The 25,526-nt window shown below is 38.0% G+C and overlaps 1 protein-coding gene across 1 annotated transcript in view; it reads right to left on the bottom strand.

Moving 5' to 3' along the window:
• The window catches only part of FHIP1A (FHF complex subunit HOOK interacting protein 1A), a 37,679-nt gene extending 12,372 nt beyond the window's left edge, over positions 1-25,307 (bottom strand). Inside the window, exons 1-5 of the mRNA XM_075709608.1 lie at positions 25,206-25,307; positions 23,185-23,811; positions 18,151-18,309; positions 15,843-15,929; positions 2,899-3,066 (exon numbers count right to left, since the gene is read on the bottom strand). Coding sequence (XP_075565723.1) covers positions 2,899-3,066; positions 15,843-15,929; positions 18,151-18,309; positions 23,185-23,811; positions 25,206-25,307 — 1,143 coding nt within the window. The remainder of the gene's footprint in view (positions 1-2,898; positions 3,067-15,842; positions 15,930-18,150; positions 18,310-23,184; positions 23,812-25,205) is intronic.
• Between the last annotated feature and the right edge of the window lie 219 nt (positions 25,308-25,526).

Genomic DNA, 25,526 nt, shown 5'->3' with positions numbered 1-25,526 from the left:
ATACCCATTCTGTGATAGGCATCCCACTTTCACACTGTCTTTAGGACAGACTAGAAACATGGATTTCTACAGGCTTTTTTGGTCACTAATTAGACATACAACACTTTCAAAGCTATCATACAGTACATTTCTACCTGCCAGATGCTTGCTAGCCACACAGTTGTGTCCAACATGGTAGAAGCATGTAAGCTTTCACTGGTTTTCATGGACCACAGCACCATCATCTCTCTGCCTCTTAATGCATATTTCCTTGGGCACATTCTCCTGCACTGCTCTTTCCTAGAAACAGTATTTCACAGCTGGCTTAGACTTCAGGACCAGGCTGACTTTTATGAGAATTATTTAGCCTAATCTCACCCTTTGCTAGAGTTTCTAGTTGGTGTTTAAATCTTGTCTCTCCCTATATTAATTACATAAACTCAAATAATTCATATATGAAATTAATTGCACTTTTCAGTAGCTAACAAAAGAAACAGATTAGGACAAAATAAGGAAAAAGCTACAGATAGTTCTCTACCTCATTTTTTCAGTCACTGAACATCCTTTGTAATTCATTCAGGATTAAATCCAGCATCCTGCCTGGGCATGGCTTCTCCTCCACACTATGGAATTTCCTCCTCTTCTCTGCAGTCATTTCCCTTACTCCCACTGTTAAAATGCTCTATTCTAGCTCTGTAGCAGCACATTGTTATGTTCCTCTCTCCAGCTCATGCTTTTCTCAAGAATGTCAACTTAAAGACTATTTCACCATTTCCAGTTCTTTTTCAGACGAGTAACTCAGCTCCCCTACAATATGATTGGCTGCCCATGGTGACCAAGATGGGATGAACACATATATTTCCTGAAAAATATATATACATACGTGTATTTTCCCTTACTTGGTAGCTATATCTGTGGAACAGCTAAACAGCAAAGTTTAAGCAAACCTCACTTGATGGCCTCTGAAAAGCAAAATTGCCTTCCCTAGTTTGGTCATTGAACTAACACCCAGAGAAGAACAAGAAAAAGGTAAAAAGCAGAGAGAAGAGAACCAGGGAACGCTCATGAGCTGGCTTGCAGTGAAGCAAAGTGGAGCTCAAACTTGTTGCCCTGCCACCACTGTCCACTGCTTGTACTAGGAGCCAATGGGAAGGTGCTAGTTAGTCCAAGACCTCGTGTCTACAGAAACAGATGGAGAAAGTAAAAAGGGCAAGAGAAAAAGAAATAACCAGAACTGGAGTTCTTAACAGGAATAGGAGTTGAAGAGCTTCCCAATAAGCTTTTGCATGAAAGGTGTGTTTTAGCCAGGGGACTGAAGGAAATTCTCATTTCCTCTGTGAAGTTTACTGAGAGCCAAGTCTAACTTTTCTTCATACTGTGAAAGTTCAAAAAAACCTGCTACGGCCTTCGATTTTGCTGTGTTTAGGAAAGTTCAGTTTATAGGGAAACACTTCTCATTTGTCTTTGCAACCATACTGCAAATCAGGAAATCAACTGAATAAGTAAACCTAGTCTATTTTTTTATTTTGTAAAAATAAAAGATTTAATATATGCTCAGGAGACAGGATAGTATTTTTACAAGGCCACCTGTCTGTACATAAGTTTAACCCTGTGAATTATTAATAAGTATTTTCATCAATACTAACGTATGCAGCTTTTGTGCTATGGAAACACAGAAGGCTGCAGTTCTGGCTTTTGCTCTTGGCCAAGCTATACTGCAGAAAACTCATTTAGCATCACAGAACATTTTGGCTGAGATCCCAAGTTGCTCAGGGCTGCAGAATTCTTTACAATTCCCATCTCGTTTGCCTATGGAACAGTAATTAATGATTAGCAGAGACAACAGCATTTGCATTTTTGTCGACAGAAGCTGTTTCAGTTTTCAGAGTTAATCCATCTTAGAGATGCAGTAACAGCAGCATATATCTGCATTTGCATGCACTCACATTTTGAAACAAATTTCGGATGAAGCTACTATCCCTAATACACAAATTTAATGCACATGCTGGTGTTTTGGCTTCTCTTGTACCTGCACTAAAACAATATTCTTTATTTCATCCACGAAGCTGTGCATCACACAAGATTCAGCCAAGACTGCCAGCGAAGCAAGGCTCAGAAGGGTAGTCCAGTGCAACAAGTAGTCATTTTCTCTGCCAGAAGATCCAACTGTTAGCAAAGGTAACTGCTATCTCTGTCACCTAGCTCTCCAGCCACCGTGGTACATTGTGCCTCGGCAGAGAAGGGGCTCACTGCAAATTTGAGATAAACCTTACTACACAGGGGAGTGAAGGCAAAGAAAAGGAAGCACCAATCTGATCACTTCAGCAAGAAAATGCATTCTTTTAATCAAAGAAGCAAGCAGGCAACATCACAGTTAAGCAAATATGCTACAACAATACAGACTTGATTCCTGAGAAATATATTGGCAGTACCGCAGTTCACAACTTGGATCAATTTGGAGACATCCTTACGAGGCCCCCATCATCTCCCACAAGGGCTATTTGAAAATGCTTGTTGCTTGGCAAAACTCCAAAGATCAAAAATGCTCTTCGCCACAAGTATATTTGTAAGTCCCAGGATGAGTTATCTACAGCAGCACTAATTCAGCAGTATCCAGCATAAAAATGCTTCCAAATTTACCTTTAATCTTCTAACAGAATCCAGACTTCCAGAAGCCCTCATCTCCCTCTATCGCATTTCCTGTATGTGTGAAACCATCTCACATATTTATCAGCTTAATATAGTGATAGCTAAATATCATCACACACACAAAAAAAATGAGGGGGTTGGAGAAATTACATATTTGGGTGGGAGAAAATTCCTAGTTAAAAGATACCCACTGAATATAGGGAATCTCCCATTTAAATATTTAACCTACATCCATGCTGAGGACCTGAACTTCCTTCCTGCTTGTCTTACCCGGAATGGTGTGTTGATTCGGCTAGTAAGTGTATCTAGGATATGCACATTCTCATGTCGGTGCAGCAAAATAAAACGGAGGAAAACCTTGAGGAGCGCTGGCTCTGAAACACTACGCAAAAAGAGATCCAGGTATGCAGTAGTGGTCATCACTTCTTCCACAGTCACCTACAAGCAAAAATAATGTAAATGCAAACATACTGCACACACAAAATATCCATCCATCCTCTGCAACTGTATACCTGGTAAACACTCTAAGCTCTCCATATGTAACACTGCCACAAAAACACTGAGGTCTTTGCTTTTAAATTTGCAAAGACCGTACTTCTGAATGACTCACAAGCATTTTGAACCCATTTCTTATCTGTCTTCCTTCCCCAGGAAAAAAAATCCTCCCTCAAACTGACACCCCAAATCTCACACACACTGAAATACACAGAGCCAAATCATGCTAGAAGCTTCCCACCACCTTTCTGCCCATGTCAGCTCTTTTGCATCATGTTTCTGTCATCCTTCAGAAGCATCTTCAGACATTGTGAATACCTGCATCTACCACTTTATTAAAAATAAATGACAGAGCACAATCAAAGCACAGTACAAACTCATGGTTCTAAAGCTTTAAAGAAAATATCCCCATAGCTATCCAGAATTTTCCCACAGCACAACTCCTCATCTCACTCAATTTTTAAATGGAGTTATGTATATACATACATACACACACAAACCAAACCCCAAAATTTTCACTACTGACTATTTGTATATCAAAATACAATTCAAATATCCATGCGATATTTGCGTACCATAACCCACACTGCTCTGCTTATGGCAATCCTTTGGAGCTTATCTATTCACAGTATGCACTGGCAAAGCACAGAAAATTCCAAAGGCCACCTCTGCACCATGCACTGCTGTTGCAAAGTCAGCTTTTTAAAAATAGTTACCCAGGAACCTAATAAGCTTAAGTGCATAAAGATAAACCCTTAAATACAAGAATCTGCCTATATGAAAGGAAGTATTAAACTTCTTTTGTTTACCAAACTTAGCTGGATAAATGAAAAGACTGATTTTATTAAAAAAAAAAGAATCAGAGCTGTCACTTAAGAGCTAAGAGGATTTAGAAAATACTCAGAAGGGCAGCATTTACGTAACATGCTGTAAATATTAAAATCCCTGTTCCATTGTGCTGCATGTTAGCCACGTACACAGTAATGTCATGCTGCAAATGTTCCTTTTAAAGCATTTAAGATCACAAGCTTCTTCTGGCTGGTTACACAGAACATAGGAATGCTGTATGCAGCCTGCAGACCTTATGGAGAGCGAGCACCAATAAGGAGAGCAGAGGGAAGCCCTAAAGTTAAGGTCATTGATTCACTCTCATTCTGAGGCTTTAATCTAATACTCAGCTACATCGTCCTTAATACAGTGGGCTACTAGCTCCTTTTGACATTAGAAATAAAGCACCAGTGAAGTAGCAATAGCTGAATTTTTCACTGGGATGGGAAATAAGCTCACTCTCTTGGTTTATTGCAGTAAGGTTGGTCAAAATCAAGCATTAAAATACAACAGTGAAAGGAAAGGAATGAGGCAGCACACTTTCACAGGATCTGTGAACTTTGTAATGCTAAGTAAGCAACAGCTAGACGTATTTTCTAGATCTGTAGTTGTATGTTCAGTGCTACCAAAACCAGAAATAAGAATATAGTTCTTTCACAAAATAATATTTATTAACATATACTCCAAGTCAGAATATAGTTTATGAATTCATTCATTCTCCTTCCCCCACAAGCATCAAATGAAACAAAAAAAATTAAAGTTACTAGGTTAAGCACCCCAAAGTTACAAATTGCCAGAATTAGCACTGTGGCTACAGTCCTAACTCAAATGTTGTATTACTGTAAACGTGATAAAACAAACATGCTTATGCACATACACACACTTTTCCATAGGACTACTGCCACATTTCAACCACCAAAAATCCTGCTCAGGAAATAAGCCACGGTTGTGAAACAAAGGAAACTCTTTCTTGTTGCAGCCAAGATCTTTTTTTCTTTTTTTTTTTTCCCCTGCAATAGCTGAAAAGTGTGGGGACTTGTGGGGTAAAAAAAAATGGCTTTCTGGTGAAAGCTGTTGACTGTTGCCCTGAGAACTGGCTTTTTTTATTTTGTTTTTTTATAGCAGCAAACTGTAAAAAGCAAAGCCCAAGAAATCCATCAAGTGACATCATTATGATAGCATACAGTTCATCGAAGAGTTTAAACCCTCTGCCAAGGAAAGGCCAGACAGAAGTAATACATTGTCATGTCTCTGTGTCACTTCTTCATCCTTTTTGGGGAAAAGGAAGCACATTCTTGGCCTGCAGGTTTCACAGATGTTCGCTGACAGCAGAGGAACAGGGCTATGTATAAAATACTGAAGCTGTAAATGAAAGCAAGCAAAGCCAGCAGATTCACAAGGGCAGTGACCCCTTTCTGAAACTGATGCTCTTTGGACAACTCATCCTACATTTGTATCAGTGAGAGAAACCCATATGCTTTTCAGAGTGCGTATCATGAATGAAACAAAGAGCAGAAGAAAGCCAGCTAGAGACTACTTTAGAAAAGAAATGTCCAATTCTGTGACCATGTTCAGTGCTCCTAACAGCCTGGGGACTAGACAAAAAAGGAGATCATGTTTATCATAGCCACCACTTACTTCACTGATACCACTAAACAGAGCTAGAAGCACCAACCAATGGTTAATGAAGCCCAAACAGTTCACAAAGGAGTTACTTATAACCTTGTTAAATCTTAATTGTTTGAACTGAGGTTTTCTGTGCAGGGTGCCACATTACACTTCATTTTTAGTTCTTCTTGGGAAAGAAGTTGCTGAATCTGCTTAACCATTTTCTGAGAAAGAGGGAAGATGACTAAGTTTTGTCAAGATTTAAATGGATTTTTAAGAACCTTTTTTCATTTTTCAGTGAAAACGCACTGCCTTATCCACAACACTCCTTCAAACTTTCACAATAAATGAAGCTAGGATCTATTTCACAGCTCACTGTGCAACACTCAAAGCAGGCAAGTTAACGCTGTACAAGTGATTTTAATGCTGTCGTGTTCTAGAAGTTCCAGTGCCCTGCCAGTGCGCCTTTGTGCACGACTTGTCCATATGAACCAGCACAGAGACCATCCTTCTGCTTCCTTACAAGAGCAAATCAAACAAAAATACTGCTTTTCAGCATTTCAAATGAAAGCTATGTAGCAGCTTCAGAAAAAGATCAATTAACCTGGCAAGCAGACATCTGTGCTTTTACAATTATACCTTATTTTGCCACTGTGCATTCTGGGTTTGCTTCTCCCTTTACCATATCTGACAGTAAGCGTAACTTCTGAAGATTTGAGGCACCTAGAGAAGTATTCAAAAAGGCTAATTTTAGCTCCGTGAGGCTAATTTTCCTTTTACTCAATGGGATACATTAGCCTGCTCTGAATGAGCCTCTAGAGAACTCACTTTTTTTGCAATTAACTAGAGAAGGATGTTGGAGAAAGCAGTTATACTAGGCAAAATCCAGCCTTGGCAAAAACCCTTTTAACTCTGTAAACCTTTTCTACAGATCGCCCTATACATAATACATCGGGTGTTGAAAGTGAGACTCGTTCAATTTGTGCAGTTGTTATTGAAGATCTCTATTTTCTAAGATACCAAAGCCACACTATTAAGCTTCATTCACACTTCCTGCTGGTTGTCTCTCCTTAAACTAATGTCTCGTGAGACAGATTTGGGGAAAGTAGGGAAATCCTTTCTAGTAAATTCAAATCAGTAGTTAAGTAAACAACAAAAGAACAAATGCTCCTAGAGAACAAAACATTTACTACCCTTGTCAAGTATGTCCACTACAGTCAAATCCTGAGGCAGCTTACAAAAACATTGTCATTGTAAACGTTGATTACAGTATAATTTTTCCAAGTAAGCTTTTAGCTAGCCCTCAGAATTGAAGTGAATGTCTTTGAAAGGATGATAAAAAACAAGCCAAAACTTTCACACATCCACAAACCTGATATTTAATTTGAAAATTCTTCACCTCTGATAATTCAAGTATCAAGAAAAACACCATAAGAAAGGGAGATGAATAAAATTAAGACATGGTAGTTTTCTAGAAAAGCCCTTTGCTAAGTGAGTAAATTTCAAGCTATGTTTTTATAAAGATATTTCAGCAATATTAAAATCCACCACTGCCACAACAGCAAAAATAAAAACCCACCAGCAGCATCCCTTGCATTAGATCTTTTCTACTAACGGTAAAGCTAGAGATATCTCTGCTCCTAAGATAAAACTGTAGGATTGAAAATTAAAAATGAGAAAAATCCATATCCACTGCATTAATGGACCAGTATTCTACCATTTCTATTTTCATTGTCCATAGCTGTAACAATTAAAATTTGTTGGAATTTTTTTCAATACACATATAAATTTAAAGTGTCTATCTAAAGATAACATTTAAAACCTCATCCACATGTTTTTCTTTACAACAATCAGTTGTTATAAATATTTTTGAAGATGTAGTCTGCTACTAAAGGGACTACCTGTGATTCTTCAGAGCCAGACAGATATTTGATTAGAGATTATTGAAAACAGAAAGCTACTTTTAGCCTTGTAATACCCTTCTCTAATTACGTAATAATTTTTAGCAAATCTTTTCTCGCCTCCTCTGATGACTGATTAGATGGTGAGGCAGAACACTGTAAAGAGATCCAGCTTTTACAAGTCACTATGCCAAGTAATAGCAAAGAGCCAGAAATTACTGTCATTGCGAGTTCAGTTTAATATATTACACTCACTGTGTTAGACCAATTGCACTGATTCTTTATTACTGGCTATTTTCCCTTGGGATCCACACAATATATTTTCTAATTTACAGCTTCATGCCCTCTTACAGGAATAGGGCTATCATGATTCCTCCTTTCCTTCACGTTTCCCTTCCTTCCAAGGTTTTCACATTGCCTATGAAGAGACCATGAATGTTCCTATTAGAACTTATCCTCTAGATCCACAAGCAGTTTAAACCTGAATAAGCCCACCTCACTGATAAAAAATTCCAACCATTCCCACTCTTTTCTCATTTCTATTCATTTTCAGCTTCTTGCCCCCTGCTTATACTGGCAGAAGGGTTCATGCTCCACTTCACTGCACAGTGAATTGGCTCAGGGAATTGATTCAGGTTAAAACTATCCGGGAAATAAAGGTGAGTTTTAACCTCAATCAGTTTCCCACATGGACAGTTGTCCTGGCAAAAGAGAGAGGGGGACAAGCAGGATCAGGGACAGAGGAAATTTGCACACTGGGGGAACCAGAAAACCAGAACTGCTTCAACTTCCCTTGGCTTACCTTTATAAACTCGGTCAGTTTATACCAGGTTAAAATTCAACTCAACTGCAGTGTTTGATGCAAAATTGAAAGGCACCTTTAACACGGATTCACTCCATAGCTGGTAAAATTAAGTTTTGCAGCTATTGATGGGCTTCTCCAATGCATGAGACTATTCAAAGTTTTCCAGTAACACCTGGTTTACACCTTGTTACAGCAGCTGTCCAAATGCTTTTCAGCAAGGTGAAAGATGGTATTATTTCTAAATGGGAGATGACAGTCTTGTAGGATATTTATAAAGATGCTCCTTCTAATCTGTACAGTATAATTTCCAGGTCATTTCCCCCTAGCTGAGCTGTGTAATCATCAAGCAAGTATTACTGAATTAACACAGTAGCATACCATGTTAGAGGTTTTCATTCAGATGGGGTAGTGTGCAACAGAATTGAGGTGCATTTGACAGAGCTTATTTGACAGGACCATGCCACCGCTTCCGCAGAGCAGTTCTGTTCACTTGGCCCACAGCAATGTTTTACACTAAAAAGCTGGTACAATTTTCCGTTATTTAGATTAAAACAAGCCTTCCAAACAGAAAAGTAATTGCATCATAGTTAGCAATTAAATGCCATGTAGTAAACCAGTAAATGCTAAGACATTTAAAGTTTGCTTTTGTCATATAATTTGTCAAATTTTTAGCACTATCTTCAATAAATTGAAATAACACAAATTACATAAACACTCAAGATGTTCTAAATAGGTACGTTTGTCACCCAAATTCTCTGAATGCCAAATTAATATCAAATCATATGCACTTACAGTAGAGAGATGTATATAACCAATCTGAGTTGTATCAAAGACAGCATAATATTTATATATACCACAGTGTGGCTCCTAATTACCTAGCACATTGTTTTGACTGCAAAATATACACATATTAAAGACCTCCTGAAAAAGATTTCACTTGGATTTCTACAATAGTGCTGCAACTACCTAAAAGAATAAGGTAAATCAGCACTTTCTACTACCATATATATGAAGACTAAAACAAGGCAATACGGCCTCTAGCAGAACCAGTAAAACAGACTTCAATAGGGTTATTCTGGATTCACTTTGGGATTTCAATTAAATTTTAACTGAAGAGAAAATTAGTCTTATTTAATTACTTGGATCCTTGGATCCTTATTGGATTACTTGGATTTGATTATTTGGCTGCAGAAGACCTTATATTTTTTTGATAGAGCTCCAAAATGTTAGTTTTAAAAATGAAACAAGAAATAGCCAATGAAATAAGTCACAGAAATTTAATGGTATGGCTCTGTACCGTAAGAAGGTATAACTCTGCTCAAAGCGTTTTTTTCCTAAGTACTGAAACCTAGGGAAGAATGTACAGAACTGCATAATTTCAAGTTGTAAGTGACATGCCATCAAAAAATACTAGTCTTAAATTAAGAACATATTCTGCCACATAGTCTTAATTTTCTTAAGTCCCAGACACTTACACTAGAAAGAATAAAAGATGGTTTGGGCAAAAATTTAAATTATGGATTGTTACTACAAAAAGAAAACCACCGAATTAACCTTTTCTTTAGCTCTGTATCTTTATGGACAAAATATTTTATTCCTTTTGTTTTTAACTGAATTTGTACAGAAATAAAGAATTTGTGACCTTGCATAAAGACAAACCGCCTTGAACAATGGCATTGAATCACTTTTTTTGAAGTCTCAAGAAACTCAGATGTCAGAAGTAAGGGAGGTAACTCATAAAAAGTACAATAAAATCCAGACAACCAAAGGTCAAGACAGGGCTATCCAGCACAGCCAGTGAATGCATATCCCTAGCTACATACTACAAATCTGGCCTCTGTCTACCCATTCAGTGATGTGCAGCCTCTGAGTTATGAACATATTTGTCAATCGCTCATTACACATGTAGGTGGGATAACCCACACAAAGTGACAAGACTACTACAGACCAGGTATAAATTAGGCTACAAGAACATGACATGTTTAGGATACTTACCTTTGAGAAATGAAGTTAGGAACTCATAAACTTGAGAATGTTTGGGTTATTTAAGCACATTGCAGTTAATCGGCTATGTAAATAACCTTCACAGAGCTCACTGTGAAAACCAGGTTATTTCAAGCTAGCTAGCTAGCTAGCCCAATCAATTTGAAACTTCCTGAACTGGAAAAAAAAAAAAAAAAAAAACCCACCAGGCTGAACTAGCAAATGCTTTTTTCAACTCCATACTAGCTTCTTGAGATAAAACCATAAAAATCCCAACAAGCAAAATATGTTCGTCTCCCCACCGCCTGACTTATTCACAGAAACCCATCTCTATCCTCAACCCTCTTGTACTGGTTCATTCACACAGTGAACTGTGTACATAGTAAGTACATATAGGGAGACAATCTGCAAAAATTTAAAAAAGGCAGAGCTTACTACATAGTTCCATAAATGTTACAGGCATTTCAAGATAACACATATACATATCTCAAAGCTTTGGAGCACTTACTGAAATTCTGAACTACTTTCACTGAAATTCTACTTAGTGAAATTCTGCTGCTACTTTTACCAAAAGTCTTATTTGATAGTCCAATGTTTTAAGGTGGGAGACGTAAAGGAAGTTAAGCCAAGGAGACAGAAGGTCTGTATAGATGAACAAGGAGCTCCTAACAAAACTGAAACATAAAAAGGAAGAGATGGAAGCAGGGACAGGTGACCCAGGAGGAATATGAAAAAAGTGCTTGAGTGTGCAGGGAAAGGATTAGGAAAGCCAAAGCCCAGGTGGAGCTGAAGAAGGGCTTCAACAGCAAAATAAAAAATGCGTGCCTGCTGCTGAACGGGGAAGGGGACCTGGTGACAAAATACATGGAAAAAGCCACAGTACTCAATGTCTTCCTCACCTTGCTCTTTACTGGCAAGATTTGCCTTTGGTAATCCCAGGTCCCCAAGATGAGACTGGAATTCTGGAGCAAGGAATTACCTGAGAGGAGGGGGATCAGGTTAGGGAACATTTAAACAAACTGGATGTACATGAGTCCATGGGGCCTGATAGGTTGCATCCCTGACTGTTGAGGCCACTCTTGGTTTTTGAAAGGTTGTGGCTACCAGAAGAAGCTCCTGAGTACCAGAAGTAAGCACATGTCACTCCAGTCTTCAAGAAGGATGATCCAGGGAATTACAGGCTGGCCCGCCTCACATCGATCCCTGGGAAGGGGATGGAGTAAAGCCTCCTGGATGCCATTTCCAAACATACTAAGGAGAAGGTGGTGACTGGGAATAGTCAGCATGGACTTATGAAGGGGAAATCAAGCCTGACCAACCTGATAGCCTTCTACAATGAGATGACTGGCTCGACAGCTAAATGGAGAGCAGTTATTATTTATCTTGCAAGACTTTCAACACTGGATCTTGTACAATCATCCTCATAGACAAAATTATGAAGAACGCACTGGATAAGTAGACAGGGAGGTGGATCAAAAACTAGTTGAACTGCTGGGCTTAAAGGATTGTGAATAGCAATACAAAGTCCAGCTAGAGGCCAGTGATGTGTGGTCTACACTGGGGCCAATACTGTTTAATATCTTCATTAATGACCTAGATGATGAGATGGAGTGCACCCTCATGCAAGTTCGTAGATATTATGAAACTGGGAGGAGCAGGTGACAGACTGGGGGGCTGTGCTGCCATTCAGAGGGATCTTGACTGATCCTGAACCTCTGAAGGAAAAGGCAAACAGGAACCTCATGAAGTTCAGTAACAAATGCAAAGCTCTGCACCTGGGGCAGGATAACCCCAGGCACAAGTGCACACTGGGGACCGAGTGGCCGGAGAGCAGCTTTGCAAAAAATACCCTGCAGGTCCTTGTGAACAAAAAATTGGCCATGAGCCAGCAACGCACCCTTGTGACAAAGTTGACCCATGGCCTCCTGCGCTACATTAAGAAGAGTATTGCTAGAAGGTTGGTGGGGGGCATCCTTCCCCTTTACTCAGTACTGGTAAGATGCATCTAGAGTCCTGGGCTCCCTAGTAGAAGAAATGCACTGACATACTGCAGCAAGTCCAGCAAAGGCCCACAAAGATGATTAAGGGATGGGAGCACCTATCATCCAAGGAGAGGCTGAGAGAGCTGGGACTGTTCAACCTGGAGAAGACTCAGGCAGGATCTTATCCATATGTGCAAACAGCTGCTGGGAAGAAGCAAAGAAGATGGAGCCAAACTCTTCTCAGTGGTGCCCAGTGAAAGGACAAGAAGCAATGGGCCACAAACTGAAATCCAGGAAATTCCAACTGGACATTGGAATGGGGGGGGCGGGGGGGGGGAGTGGGGGTGGTGCGCAAACAAAGACCACACACTTTTCTACTGTACAGTGGTCAAACACTGGAACGGTGTTGCCCAGAGGAGGTGCACGGTCTTCAGCTTTGGAGATATTCAACACCCAGCTGGACATGTCCCTGACAGGACAATCCAGAGGTGCCTGCCAGCCTCGGCCATTCTGTGATTCTGTGAAGAAACAGGAGGAGAAGAGACTGGCCAGCACCTATCATCTACAATATAGGCTTAGCTTTAATCCAAAAGCAAGTACCCTCCTCGTACCAGACATTTTGCTCATATCTGAATACATCAGTTGCAAAGTCAAACGGATGTTGTTGTTACTCCAACAACAGGGAGGGATTAAAAGCTAATAAGACTATTAGCTACACAATTTATCTAACACTGCTTGTACAGCTGTTTGGCTTATTTTATTTTATATACTTGAATCAACTAAATTTGATTTGGTGATCAGACAGGAAGTCACATTAACATGATTTGTTTATGTTGCTGCTGTTGTTTTAAAACAGAAATCAAGTTTGATCACATTGAGAACAGAAAAGATTGAAGACTTCTTTCCTAGATGTCTACATTCTTAACTGGAGCTGCCTTTGCAAAAACAATAAATGCAAGTCTGTGTCTTGCTGCAGAGCAATTTTTTCCTCAAAACGTTCCTTCTTGAAGAAAAACTAGAATATAGTACAGAGAGAACAGGTCTGAAGTAGTATGCCTACCCAGTAGTCATTCAAGAGCGGAGCCAGAAGCTCATCTCCCTTACAATTTTTACATTAAGGTAGAACCATGGGTGCCAGATTGGATGTGGGATGTTAAGGCTTGAATGTCACATGAGGTCTGGACTCCATTCCTTCCTTCCTTCCGTGTCTATCACCAAGAGTTATCAGAAACAGCTGTTCCATACCACTTAAATTCTAGAAATAAGATTCATAGGAACACCTTAGGAATATGTACCAATAATTACAATCTCTTCTTACCATCCCTCCTGTTAACCTTCCACAGATCTGTCTTCCTAATCAGGTATTTATACCATGCTCCATTACTCATTGCATTTGAACTCATAAGCCAGAATAAGTCAGAACAACTTAAACTGAATGACTGGATAAAAACTAAAGGCTTCAGCCACAAGTAGACTTTGGGATACCAAACCAACTTCATTGAGTTTCAAAGAAAAATCAAGATCCATTTAGTATTGTGTTCAATGAAAGAACTTCTGTTTTAAAAACCACCATGGTGCATCTGGCCTTTCTCTCATTTTGGCCCTTCACAATTTTTTCTTAACCCAAAGGATAATTACAACACTTACGTCCCCAAATGGGTGATACAGTTTTCAAAGCCTACTCCTCAACTTAGCATGAATCTTCTCAATGGCAACTAGAAATTATTTTATGTACGAAAGAGCTGTTACAGATAATTACCTGTCTTAGTGCATAGACAACTGTCCCAAAAGCAAAGATGTAAAATATTTATTTTCTGTTAAATTAATGCGGGGCACAGCACAGAAAGACTGAAGAAGTCAAATGTGCCTCTAATTGTTTCCTTTTGCTATGGAGTTTTGGTCTCACGTGAGAGCCTTGTATCAGATCCACTAGATGGTGCAATCCATCTTCTTCATTAAATGCATTTGAAGTTTATACACCTAAGTAGTTAATTTTTTAGAGAGAATAAAGTCAAACTTAATGCTAATCAAGGAAAGGTTTATTACTGGAACAACAAGGCACCAAACAGAAATAGGAGTTCAGGAAAGATCTAGGCTTAAAAATCACATATGTTAGCAGCCAACATCTCCATTTTCAAGAGAAATACTATTTTACCTGATTTCAGACTATATACATGAGGTTCAACAAAATTTCCATCACATGAAAAAAACCTAATCAGAACAGCATGCCTTAAATGATTTAAGTAACATCAACAGGTAAATAATCAACCCAATAGGGGGCTAAGAGATTTACTGACCAGTAAGATGGCACTCAGCAGCACAGTAATATTCAAAACAACCTAAAATTTGTCTTAACTATTTCAGAGATAAAAACTGTAGCCACTAAGACCAGAATCCCACAGCTACATTCTGATATCTCCCTTGTTATTCATAACCTTGACCTAAAGCTGGTTAGCTTTTAACTTCTGATTCTAATTCCCAGTCTTGGTAAGGGATTAAGTCAAGATACAGAAATGGAAAAAATTACTGCCAGGTAAGGAAGTGAACTATCTCTATGACAGACTACACCTGTGATCTGGATCACAGCCAAATTTTATTTCAGCCCTCACCAAGTTCCCAAATGTTTGAGGTCTGTTGAATCATTGAAGAAAATTCTATACTGCCTATTACTTTCTTGGTAAGTGACTACGTACCACAAAGAATTATGTGCACTGACAAGACTAGAAAGCATGGTACAGTGTTTCACTGGCCTCTCAGAAAATGGAACAGGTGCTTTCTGCATGGCAGGCTTAGCAAAAATTAATAGACCTTCAAAAAGTAATTTGTTAGTCCTCTCCTGGCAGTTTTTGGTGGATTTTTACTCTCAGCAATTCATACTTTTTCTCCTCAAACATGTTCTTTTTACAGGGCAATGAAGACTGTTAATTGATATATTCTGCAACAGTGGGAAATGTAGTTTCCTGCAGCCTAACAAAAAAAAAAAAAAAAAAAATTAAGCAATTTTCCAACATCAGTGACATATTTTGCAAAGGACAATGCCTAAAATTCAAAGAAAAATGATTTTTTTTCTTCTTCAAAGCAACATAAATTGCACCCTAAAACATTAGAAAATTGATACCAAACTCCATTCTTCTCCGCTTTATGAAAACAGCTCTACCAACCATGATAAGGAAGTACAAAACAATACCAATTTTACTAAAATTAGCATAATATTTCTTGACTGAACATTTTGCTTGTGGGCGTTTTCCTTTTAGAAACTGTTAATTTGGAAAAAAGAAGTCCTCATAGAAACATGTCTGCCATGATGAAATGTTGTCTGAAAGGTCGCTGTTTTTTTGATGATATGTCAGCCTAGCGCAACAAAAATATTTTGGTTCTTCATTTCACTTAAGAATTTTAAACACTTTCAGAAATACCTACATCTTGCTTAATAATCTGTACAGTGTAAATAGAACATATATGGAATGAAAAGATAGAAAGTTAGCCTAGAAACTTACTCAATTAAATAGGAAGTCACTACTGACATTACATTTAATAGTATCTTTACACAGAGATAATCCATAATGCTTTTGCCCGCTATTATTTCGTGTCATACTAGCATACACCACTGACCTTATGGAGTGCAGGAGCCAGTACCGGCACCAGAAATCCATTGTAAATGTAATTCACAAGCTGGTTACGTATCAGGGGATGTGCCACCTGAGAGGAAAGACACAGAACAGTTCCAGTGAGATTTAAAACAAGACACAGCCCAGACTACTATTATCCACTACCAAAACCCTTTCCCATATAACAAGACATGTTCATGTGTCATTCTCACCAGCATTTGCTATGATTCAGGTTCTTAAAGATTTTTCCTTCTTCAAAAGAAATACACAAACTATGTTTAATTACAGTAAGCCTGCCAAATTTAGAGAACAGGGCTTTTTAATCTTCCTGCGTGCTGACAAAGATGAATGGATGGACAGAAAAGTGTGTATACCCATGCATCAAAGGAAGATTTGAGATTCTAAATTTAGCTCCTGCAACCTCGTCAGGGTCACTTGAAGGTGGATTTGCCATTGTTAACTTGTCCTCTTACAAGATGAAAAAGCAGAACAGCTGCTTTCCTATGGTTCAAGAGTAGGTAAACCAGAGCACTCTCTAGCTATGGGGTAAGAACATACTGTTCATATGCCGTTCTCCCAACCACTGTAAAGCAAACAGAAATGAAAACAAAACCTACATTATTCATTCAATAGGTTGGTTAGGAGCTTTAAAAAATGAACTGTTATTAGAAGCCAAAAATTTACTTTTATAATGAAGCATTCATTTTGTTTTCACAAAGAAAGCATATTATCAATTCATGCATTTAAAAGAACTTTGATAAAAGCAAAAAAAATTCCATTCAGAAGCATTCTAAGTTAATATATTCTGTTTGAAGTTCACATAGAGACTGGAACGTCACAGCCTACATGTGGCCACAAATACATTCTCCCACTTGCAGTTCTTCCCAGACTTCCTTTAATTTGTAACCCTTACTTTGGAAAGAGGAAGAAAAAGGGTTGCCCTTCCTATGCTGTGATACAGGGAAGTAGTAGTAAATGACAAGAGGTCTTGGCTACGCTGTCCCTTTTTAATCTCTGGCCAAAGTTTTTGGGTCAATGCAGAACAAGCCACACCACAAAAACCACTCCATGCACAGAGCAAAAATTCCTGCAGTAATTGAGCTTTCAATTCAGCTGAAGAAAGACTATAAAGACACAATCAAGCAGCACTCAGAAACTGCTCTTTCTGCATGTCAGCTGAAGATCCTTAACCATTCTGAGTTTATTTGAAAAGCAGTTTTAAAATAATATGCTCTTCTTCAATTTGTCTGCAGTAACCTTTATATCAATTTTTTTTAAAAAAAGGTATCAAATATGAACTCCTGCAAATGTAAATATGTAGAAAAATTCCACTTAGACACCAAAATGAGTATTTTCTCCTCTTCACATTTAAACATGCATGTTAAAAATCTTGTATATTGCATTTAAAGAATGACAGCTACTATTATTTTTGCTTATTCAATGCTTTAATAATCAATCAGTTGCTTTACTGTATTTTGCACATGTCTCACTAAAACGTATCTTTTATTTAACAGTAAATGTGACTAAATTTTCAATCTATTCAGCACATTTCTGCAGGTAACACATAAATCCACAGTTTCTGTAGAATTTATATCATGTTTTAATAAAATACTGGACAATGGTTCTATAGGGTTTTCTAGCCTTAAAAACAATATAAAAAGACAAAAATATCATTTTACATTTAGATCAGAGAAAAAAAATAGTAAGGGATCAAAGCCAGAAAAAAAAAAAAAATTGTAATCAAGAAATAATCAAAGAACAGAGAGTGGATGCAAAACAGACCAATCTAAAATGAATTTATATTTCTAAGAAGATACCTAAATTCTGCTTGGCCAATATGCAGTACTCACCAACAGGCAAAACAGACTATTTTCTTTTGTATGCTATTATGAGAGCTTAGACAAACACAGAATGTTTTTTCGTGCTTAAATATACAAAGACTACACTTTCCCCACATGTAAAGGCATTCAATTTACTTTTAGTATCAACAATGGTATTAAAATGGAATAAACTTTTTTTTTGTTTTTTAAAAAACAGAAAATCCTCTCAATTACATAATGAAATACCAAGCCGCCACACAAATCTACTGCTTTCATTTGAAACATTCGTCGCCTGAAAACCAAAAACACATTAATTCATCCTTATAACCAGGACAAACAGCACAAAGCATTCATTTCATAAGCAACTTATTTTAGCGTAACTTAAAAAGTCCATGCCATTATAGAAGTAAATAAACTCTATAATTTACAAACTTCTGCAGAATATATAAAAAACTACTACTTCAAAAGGACAGGCCAACTTTGCTCAATTACCTGTATCACAGCATTGCAAAATTCAAGGGAATTCATGAATTGTACAAGGGCTGGTGACAAGAGCCAGTCATCTTTCAGCAGACAGTGCCACTCTTCTCCTTTTTCTTCCAGCTTTGTAGGCAAAGATGAATAGAGGCCACTTAGTCCTGTTGCAAGCACCTGTATTTCAAAACCAGAAGAGAAATACGTTGACTTTCCAACTGTCCATCTGCTTGAATGGCAATGCCACAAATCATTTCCCTTACTGGTTTTAGTAACATAAGAGAGTGTTGAGATTAACTTCATTTCCTTTTGAAAGAGTCCTATGGCAGAAAGACATGAGTATTTTAAAGAGCCTTCCATATCATATCCTTCTTCCAAGAGCTGGTATTTAGGAGAAAGTGATGGGGAAAAGCAGGTTGCCTTGTATTTTTTTTTTTTAATCTGCAGTTATAATTTCTTTTAAAATACTTGTAAAAATCATTTTACACTTCCCTTCAGTCCCTTCCACAAGAAGCCATCACTGTCATATATCTACAGCTTGTCTGTCTTTGGTGATCTGAATGTTACAGCTTACACATGCCTATATGAAGTGATTTCACTCGGAAATATGAAACATTAGAAATGGAGGGGGGAAGCGCCCCTATCAACAAAAATGAAGTTCAGCCTCATGTAGACCACAGACATATGTTGACTTTCATTCCTAGGCACTTGAACTCAGCTGAATCCACTTTAAAAAAAAAGAAATTTCTGTTTGTAATTTCTTACTTCCCTTTCTTATTTATTTGGAAGGGGGAAGGGAAGAGATAAACAAGCCTGAAATAAATTACTGTATAGACATTGTTTCCAGTGATATTAATGGTTGCAGATGATTTATGTAGAATATATCACTGAAGCAAAGATTGTATTTCTAGTTACAATTTTAAAAGCGTATTTCCAAAGTTTTTTTTTTTTTTAATTTTACAGAATATATCTGGAGTATTGGTAGTTTCAGACCAAGTTTTTAATTATTAAAGTTATTTGATGCTGGGAACTTTCTAAATGTTATTTACAAGTCTTAGCCTTCTGACATAATTTTATACAACTTCAGGATAATTCTTAAGATTATTCTCATTTTAATGGGATCATTAAGACTCAGCCTGATGGAAACTTTCTTAGTTTTCATTCAACAGACTTTTGTAAGAATTTTTCCTCTTTCTGCAAAGGGCTACTTGGCATCTACAGGGCTAGACAGTCAAAGCTCAGATGAAACACAGTGTTTTATGTATTAGAAAACAAACGGTCAACAATGTGCAGGTCAAAGACCAAGAGTTCATGGAAGGGGATTCAGGTTTTGATCATATGCAAGCATAACCAATTATAATTGCTAATCCATCCAGTCAGACAAACACTGTCTTTCTGAATGCTTAGGATGGATTTATTCTGGCATACATAATTAAGCCAAATATTTAAGGTGGGGGGGGAATACTGTGGAAAATTCACTGTTTTCGCACACTGTGCTACTTTTTTTATACACATATACAAAGAAAGATGCTGGTGATATGTTAAAAAACTAAGAATCTAAAGCCATTGAGCAAAGCTTTATTTGTACAATCACATATCTTTTTTGCTTTTTCTCTCTCTAACGGTAGAAGAGCTCAAAGCAAAAAGTTAAGAAGATCTTACTAGGCCTATAGAACTACCTATATGTAACACACATACACACTCTCACTCACAATCCCAGGCTTCAGACGATTCTAGGAAGGAGAAAATTCTGAAGAGAGAACTTGAGTTTCTTTTGTGTTGCAACCTGTTAATTAATGCACACTTGATTTTCCATTGTCTGCTTAAAATTTAATTGCTCATAAATGCATACTTACCCTCTCAGTAAGCAATCTGATTTTCAGAGTTGTGTACTATCCACATTTCTCTTTCACATGGAAGTTTAGTTCTTAAGCACAAGAAACCAACCTTGAGCAAAACATACTACTCTCCACTAAAAGGAGCAGTGAACTCACAATCAGTCAATGTCTTGAAGTGAAGAATTCTTTAGTTTTTCTGACTTACTGAAGTAACAAATGACAGATGTAGCTGCTAAAATCTGTAAAAGTTTAAACAGCTCTTATTTTTGCTATGAAGTGCACAAATGTCTCTATGTGAGATTACATTTCTAAAGCACTGAAACAGAGAGTAGCCACTGGAAGCGATTTCATCTCTTTAGGTAAAAAACATTTGAAAGTTTTCATAGAAGTATATGGTATAAACAGGATTACCATTTGAAATTACCAACAGAACTCTTCACATTCTATAAGCAGGCATATAAAATAATGCACATATATAGACTACATTATGGAGTTTTAATCAGTAAATTTACAAACATCAATGAAAAAGAAATCTGAAGAGGAAAGGAATTAATGAGTTCACAACGTGGAAGGGCAAGATTGGGTTTATTTTTTGTTTCATCCAGAGCAGTATCCTTTTAAACCTCTCCCAACATTTGTCAAGTCAACCCTACATGCTCATCTACTTTTACAAGCATGTCCAGCAGTTTCTTTCTCACCGAGTCATGAGTCTCCATGTAAACCAGGCTCCTTGATTTATTTACTTTCTCTTGACTCACAGAAGACATTGACTACGTGATTTGTAATCCCAGGCGCATTATATGATTAAAATGTGTTGTTAATCTATAATCAATTGTTATCCAGCCAATTCCATCCCTTTAATAATTCCCTTTCCTCCCACATCCATAGCCTTTCTATCTCTGTGCAGCCTCAACTTTCCAGGGACATTGCAGCGCCATACCTCCTCCTGCTTTAACACCTACTTTCCTAAGCTGTGAGGTATTTACAAATGCAAACTTTTATGGAGACACTTTGAGATGCTATCCTGCTCCAAATTTTTTAGAAACATTGTTTTCTTATTATAACACTGAACAGACAATATCTTCAATCAGATTCAGAAACCTTTCAGGTCAAAACATGATAAAAATCATATGGCAGAAAAATCCCTGTAAAATCAGAAAACTTTGCCCAATAGTTTGTCTACACATTCTATGTTAAAAACATTTGTTAGTGATGTATCTTACTGCAGCCTCTCCCCTTCCTTCTTTATAGTTTCCTCACCTACAGTTTCAAATACCATGGACAATCTAGTTTTAAAAAGCTGCTAACCAAAGTTAGCTCAAAAAAAAAAAAAAAAAGTATCAAGAAAGCTTTCAGGTTCACTTTGGCACAGATCTAACAGTGATTCGGTTATATGAGGCAGCAGAGATTTATGGCCAGAACCCATCCCAGGGCATGCCTATACTATGCAATAAGGCATAGTAAAGAAAACCCTACATGCTACCAACCAACTCAGCCCCAGAAACAGAGATAGCATCAACATGGTGCCACTCAAATGCCACTTCTATCAGCACAGAACTGTGCTAGCTGTTTTGCAGAGTGGCTGAGGCCCCATCTGCACTGATATGAGTGATATACAGCAATGCCACTGACACCTACAGAGTCTTCCACCAGAACAAAGCCTGTGCCTTTAGCTCATCGTACTCAAATTCAAAAAAGATTTTGTGCTAGTGAGCTAATTCTATGTCATTGCATTAAAGTTTTATCATAGACTTAGGCCAGTCTCATTACTGTTCAGAAAAGTCCGATTTTAGCACATTTTGACAAGAAGCCTTCCTAATTAGAATGATTGTCAATCACGGCTCCCTGCTGTTAGAAGGTTAATATAGCTGGCTTTTATCTTCAGTGTAAAAAGGCTGTTTTTTTTTTTTTTAATTAATTGGAAGATCTAATTATGGAAGTTATAGCATGGATCCAATAACGGTATCTGTCTCATGGACAGTTTGAGAATCAAGTTCATATTCTTTAGCAGCATCTATTAAACAAGGTCAACTGGAATCTCTCAGCACAAGAAATTCAATCCAGTATTTACAACTGACAAAGGAAATAATTTAGAAGTTTTATTCTGGAACTTCTAGGCCCCCTCCAGCCTGCAAACCTGACTCTGCCCTACTGCTCAAAGGATGTAGCAATCTCAGAGTAAACGGAAACCTATGGCTGGAATAGCTGTCATGCACTAATACTTAAGGCAGGGATTCTAGTGTTCTCTGCTCTAAAGTTCACTCTCTGCTTTAGTATTTGTGTAAGGCTCCCCTCCACTTCAGTTTTTCTGGCATTTATTAAACTAAAATGCAAGCAATGCAGAAGATAAAAGAATCAGTCCAAAAACTGGCACACAAGAGCAACTTTTCTACAGAATGGTATTTGGTTTTGAACCCATCCATTGCAGATCTCAAACAGTTTTTTGTGATAAGGCATGAAGGAGCAGGTGGTGGTGTGTCCGTACTGCTTTAGCTTTAAAACTGCAGTAGGGCAGCTTTGTTTGTTAAATTAGATTATTTACTTGTTTAACAGCAAAGGTTTTCTATTCATGTAGTAAAATTGATTTGCCAGATCTAACAATGCAAAACTACTACCAAGTTTTGTAACAGAGTACAACACAGCAAGATGGTGGTTTGCCTGAGACAGCCATAGAAACATCCAATTCTGTGACAAAGAGCAAGTCTCCCTTTTACCTTGCAAAGTATTACATTTCTGTAACACACTATTTTCACACTTATTTTTTGAACTGTGGAACCGATGTTGTAGTGTGTCAAGCACAGCCCGCCTAAGCTAGCGCGCCGCCACCAGTAACAACTGCCTTAGAACACCTTGTTCCCATTTCTCACTCCCTTCACCCCCAGAATCTCACAGGGGCCTCACAGTGAGATAGATCAGGTTTCCCTCCCACCAAGTTCTGCTATATCTTCTATCAGTTTCCCAATTCAATTCACTGTGTGACTGCAAACACACTTGTGCTGGCCCAAAAGCACAAGACACTCGTATGGAAATAAGGAGCAAGACTGCATTTGCCAGTAGGGCTGGTTTAAACAGCATTATAGTTTGTGAAACAGCTGTTAGCAGAAACAAATGTGTTACAACACATCTTTATCAAAAATGACAGAAAAGGATGAGAAGAATACAGGGGACAAAGGTAGTTTAGCATTGAAGATCAAGCGAACCAAGAACAACTTACTGGGCAAAAATAGGTGTTTTCTGCTATGTGGTTTGCAACAACGTTGTTTTCTGCAGACAGAGACATTATGAAAAGCAGCGCATCACGGGCCTGTAGGCCTACTGTTCCTTCTCGATGGATGAAGGGAATCAGCAGGGAAAAGATGAGGAAATTGGCAGCTCCTTGGTCCTCGCTGGTATGGAAAAACAGTTCTAAAATGGAGGGATCTTTGGCTATTATAGAGCAGAGCTGGTTCAAGAGGATGACCAACTCTGTTTCCACTGTTGGAGTGGCTGTTCCTGAGCAGGAGCTCAGCAACATCATCAAAGGCTTCAGGATGGGCTTGTGATGCAGCAAAGGCTGATGAGACTGGGTTACTAGCATTTCATACATTTTGAGTTGCTCAATTTTGGTCTCATCGGTGAACTCTCGGCGTAGGCTCCAAAGAAAAAGCTTCTCCATGATGTTTTCTGAGACCACAAACTCCAGAATAGGCCCCATTGAGGCATCCTTTGCTTGCTCCTCAATTAGTAAGAAAAGCATGTGCTCCACATAATTCTGAACAGTGCTGGCCTCATCAGGTGAAATTGCCCCATACTTTGCCTGAGTGTTTTTCAAAGGATCATGCTTCTCTAAGATCTTCAGAACCTAAAGAGAAACAAATGCAGATCAGTTATTTGAAAGTATTTTTGAAGAATATGCACTTACCCTTATAAGGAAAAAATACATCAAAATTCTTAACACAAAAAGCCCAACTTTTTTTATGCTTTTAGTTTTTGTCTGTCAAGCTTTCTAAATTTAAAAGTTTCACATTTGGTATGTATGAGGCCAAAATGTAATGCTTTTGTTCACTTTTATAAGCACCTAAATTTGCCACTTGTCCTGTTGCTGAAAACTTGGTGTTCTCTGAAGTATGGATAAACCGGATTCCCTTTGCCTTCAGAAACTGAGTTTCAATGATGTTTGCAGTAAGTTTCTTCGTCACAGTGGACTGAAATTAAAGGGCCCACTCTTCAGCCAGAGTAACTGTGCTCAGGAGTATCAATGAGATGACATGCAGTAGTAAGAGTGGCAGAAGCCCACAGGCCTGATCTTTCCTTGCCACATCTTTTATGATACCAAATGGCCACTGATACCCACATACTCTTGCAACACTCCATATAGATTTAGGATTGAGTAACAATTGTTGTCCCAGCACTTACACCCCTGGATTAAATTCTGTTCTGCATGCAATCAGTGAGGCTCCTTGTCTGTGAAACAACCACTGTCTAGCGCTTTTGTGGAGGATAATTGCCACAAAACCAGAAAGCAACAGTGGCTCCTGTAACATGACAGCATCACTAGAGTTAAGTGAGAAAAGGTGGCTCTTGAACGATGGCTCCTCTGACACTGGAAACATCTCAGAAACACCAGCATTCATCTGGCTTGCTTCTCAGGATAGCCAAAAAAACAGCAAAAGCAGCAGCACAGAAATCAATTTTACATAAACTGTTAGTTATTCATATTACTGCAGCAAATAAGACCTTATATTATGGTGCTTGGAGCAAAACATCTTTGCCTAAAAGCAATTATAATCCTGATGACATGCAAACAATTTTTAGAATATGCGGAAGTGCATAATCTACATCTATCCGTAATAAACAACACTGCATACAGCTTTGCACCATGTGTCTAATACACTTTACGAAAGCTAAGCAAGCCTTACTCAGCACAAGAGAAGGAAGCACAGAAGTTTGCAACAAGGTCCAAGTCACAGCAAATCACAATGCCAGTAAGAAGATCTAGGCCTTTCATAAGATATTACCATGTCCTACCACTTGTCTTTTAAATGCAAATCTGGAGTTCAAAGTGTGATTAGTAAAGGCTAACAATACCTTAAAAGGTCAATTACCTTTGTGTTTTAAAATGTTTCAATGTCATCTACTACATTCAGCATGAAAGATGTTTGTTCCTGAGCAATTCAGGATTTTCCCAAAAGTAAGAATGAAGCAAATTCCTATTAATGCAGACTACTTCAAATCAATAAAACTAATTAACATTACCTGTGCCCAGTGTGTTCTAAACACTATCATGCATGTTTCTGGGTCAACACCCTGCAGGCTCGGAGCCTGCCGATTTTTGCTGGTACTGGTTCCAGAGGACATTATAAATTTTCCAAAGGTCAAGCCCACTAGGCCATGCTGGATTTCTTTTGAAAATCCTGTAGCTAGCTACAGATGTTCAAGCATCATGGCGAGACTGGTATCCACAGAAATCTGTTTAAAAAAACCAAACCAAAACACAGATATACCTATTCACATCAAAATATAGTATATAACAAAGAGAACATACTTAAAGAGAACACTAAAACCTTTTTTCTTTTA

Source organism: Pelecanus crispus, chromosome 4 (genome assembly GCF_030463565.1).
Source record: "Pelecanus crispus isolate bPelCri1 chromosome 4, bPelCri1.pri, whole genome shotgun sequence".
Classification (NCBI taxonomy): Eukaryota; Metazoa; Chordata; class Aves; order Pelecaniformes; family Pelecanidae; genus Pelecanus; species Pelecanus crispus.
The sequence above is the reverse complement of the archived record's forward strand: the minus strand, read 5'-3'. Positions and strand labels throughout refer to the sequence as shown.